The sequence below is a fragment of the Trachymyrmex septentrionalis genome, unplaced genomic scaffold, assembly GCF_001594115.1.
Source record: "Trachymyrmex septentrionalis isolate Tsep2-gDNA-1 unplaced genomic scaffold, Tsep1.0 scaffold2, whole genome shotgun sequence".
Lineage (NCBI taxonomy): Eukaryota > Metazoa > Arthropoda > Insecta > Hymenoptera > Formicidae > Trachymyrmex > Trachymyrmex septentrionalis.
This window is the reverse complement of record NW_017305179.1, coordinates 2725225-2726521: the sequence shown is the minus strand read 5'-3', so window position 1 is coordinate 2726521 and position 1297 is coordinate 2725225. Positions and strand designations below refer to the sequence as shown.

General features: G+C 33.9%; 1 protein-coding gene across 4 annotated transcripts in view; it reads right to left on the bottom strand.

Annotated features, from left to right (window-relative positions):
- The window catches only part of LOC108747508 (tolloid-like protein 2), a 26818-nt gene that overhangs the window by 17267 nt on the left and 8254 nt on the right, over positions 1–1297 (bottom strand). For all 4 annotated transcript variants that reach the window (XM_018485049.1, XM_018485050.1, XM_018485051.1 and 1 more), the window contains exon 2: positions 64–216. In XM_018485049.1, the coding sequence (XP_018340551.1) occupies positions 64–216 (153 nt within the window). The remainder of the gene's footprint in view (positions 1–63; positions 217–1297) is intronic.

The window sequence follows — 1297 nt, the reverse complement described above, 5'->3', positions numbered from 1 at the left end:
TATTTTTTTTTTTTCAAATAATGTATTATACCTATATATATATTGTATAATTATTTATTATACCTGTCAAACCTTCCTCTTCCACCTGTAGACCTTCTTTTAATATCTCTTCTCTATATTTTTTTAATTCTTCCAAGTAGCTTTTATTTAATTTTTGCTCGCGCCATTCTGTGTCGTATTTGATATTTGGCAGTGCAATGTCACCGAGAAAACCTCCTGAAATTAATCATATACAATACATTTATTGTTATATGATTCTATTCTATAAATGAATTATAAATACACGCGTTGCGCGCGTGATAAATTAGAACTCTTCCAATCTTCGATGTCGCAAGCGAATACGCATCCCTGCGTGCGTTGGCGTCCGTTTCGGTTAATTAATTAGGCGCTCACGCACGCGCGCTCGCACGCAGACGATCATACCTCGATAAGTATTAACGAGGTTGAAATCGCTGAGGTTGTATTTGCGCAGCGACATATCCATAAATACAGCTTTATAGGAACAAATTACATATATAGCTGCGATTTATTCTATATCATACGTGTCTTCACGGCTATAAGTTACTTATAATAATTGTCTAATCATACTATAATAAATTTTTAAAAAGGAATACCTAATGCAAAAACTAAACACATACATTTTCTATGTAGAATTGCGAGTGCGGCCCTGCACAGCTTCCGTATACGAATGCATGTATATACACGATGCAGCCGGTTACAAACCACGTAATGCCAAACCCCTGTCCGTTTCGAATCGGTGATTTCGTGCCATTCAGGCAAAAGCATCGTCCGAATGTTCACGTAAAATAATTTCGTTGTATTTCACGTATTCATTACAACTAATAAAAGTTCCTCAAATCAACTCTTCTTTTAATTTTTGCTCTGTGTGTGTGTGTGTGTGTGTGTGTGTGTGTGTGTGTGTGTAAATATGCACATATATATTTATAAATTAACTATTTATTTTATTATCTAGCATTAAGATTAATGTAATAGTATTATATAATAATATCAATTTTATGTAACATTATCTTATATCTTTAATGGATCAAACAACAGGAAAAGATAAATTCACAATAGCGATAGACACTGTTATAAACTTGTCATTTTTATAAGAGAGAAATTTTGTCAGAAAGATAAAAACAGATTTTGTTAAGTGAAAGAAATTAAGAGTGATGATAACTCAAGATGCTATCGTCTAGCCGCAGAATCGTGGCAAAGAGCCAATCATGATGTCGGAACTGTTTCAATCTCCGAATCGATCAGAGAAGCCTCCTTTTCCATTTCCAGGACATTTGCA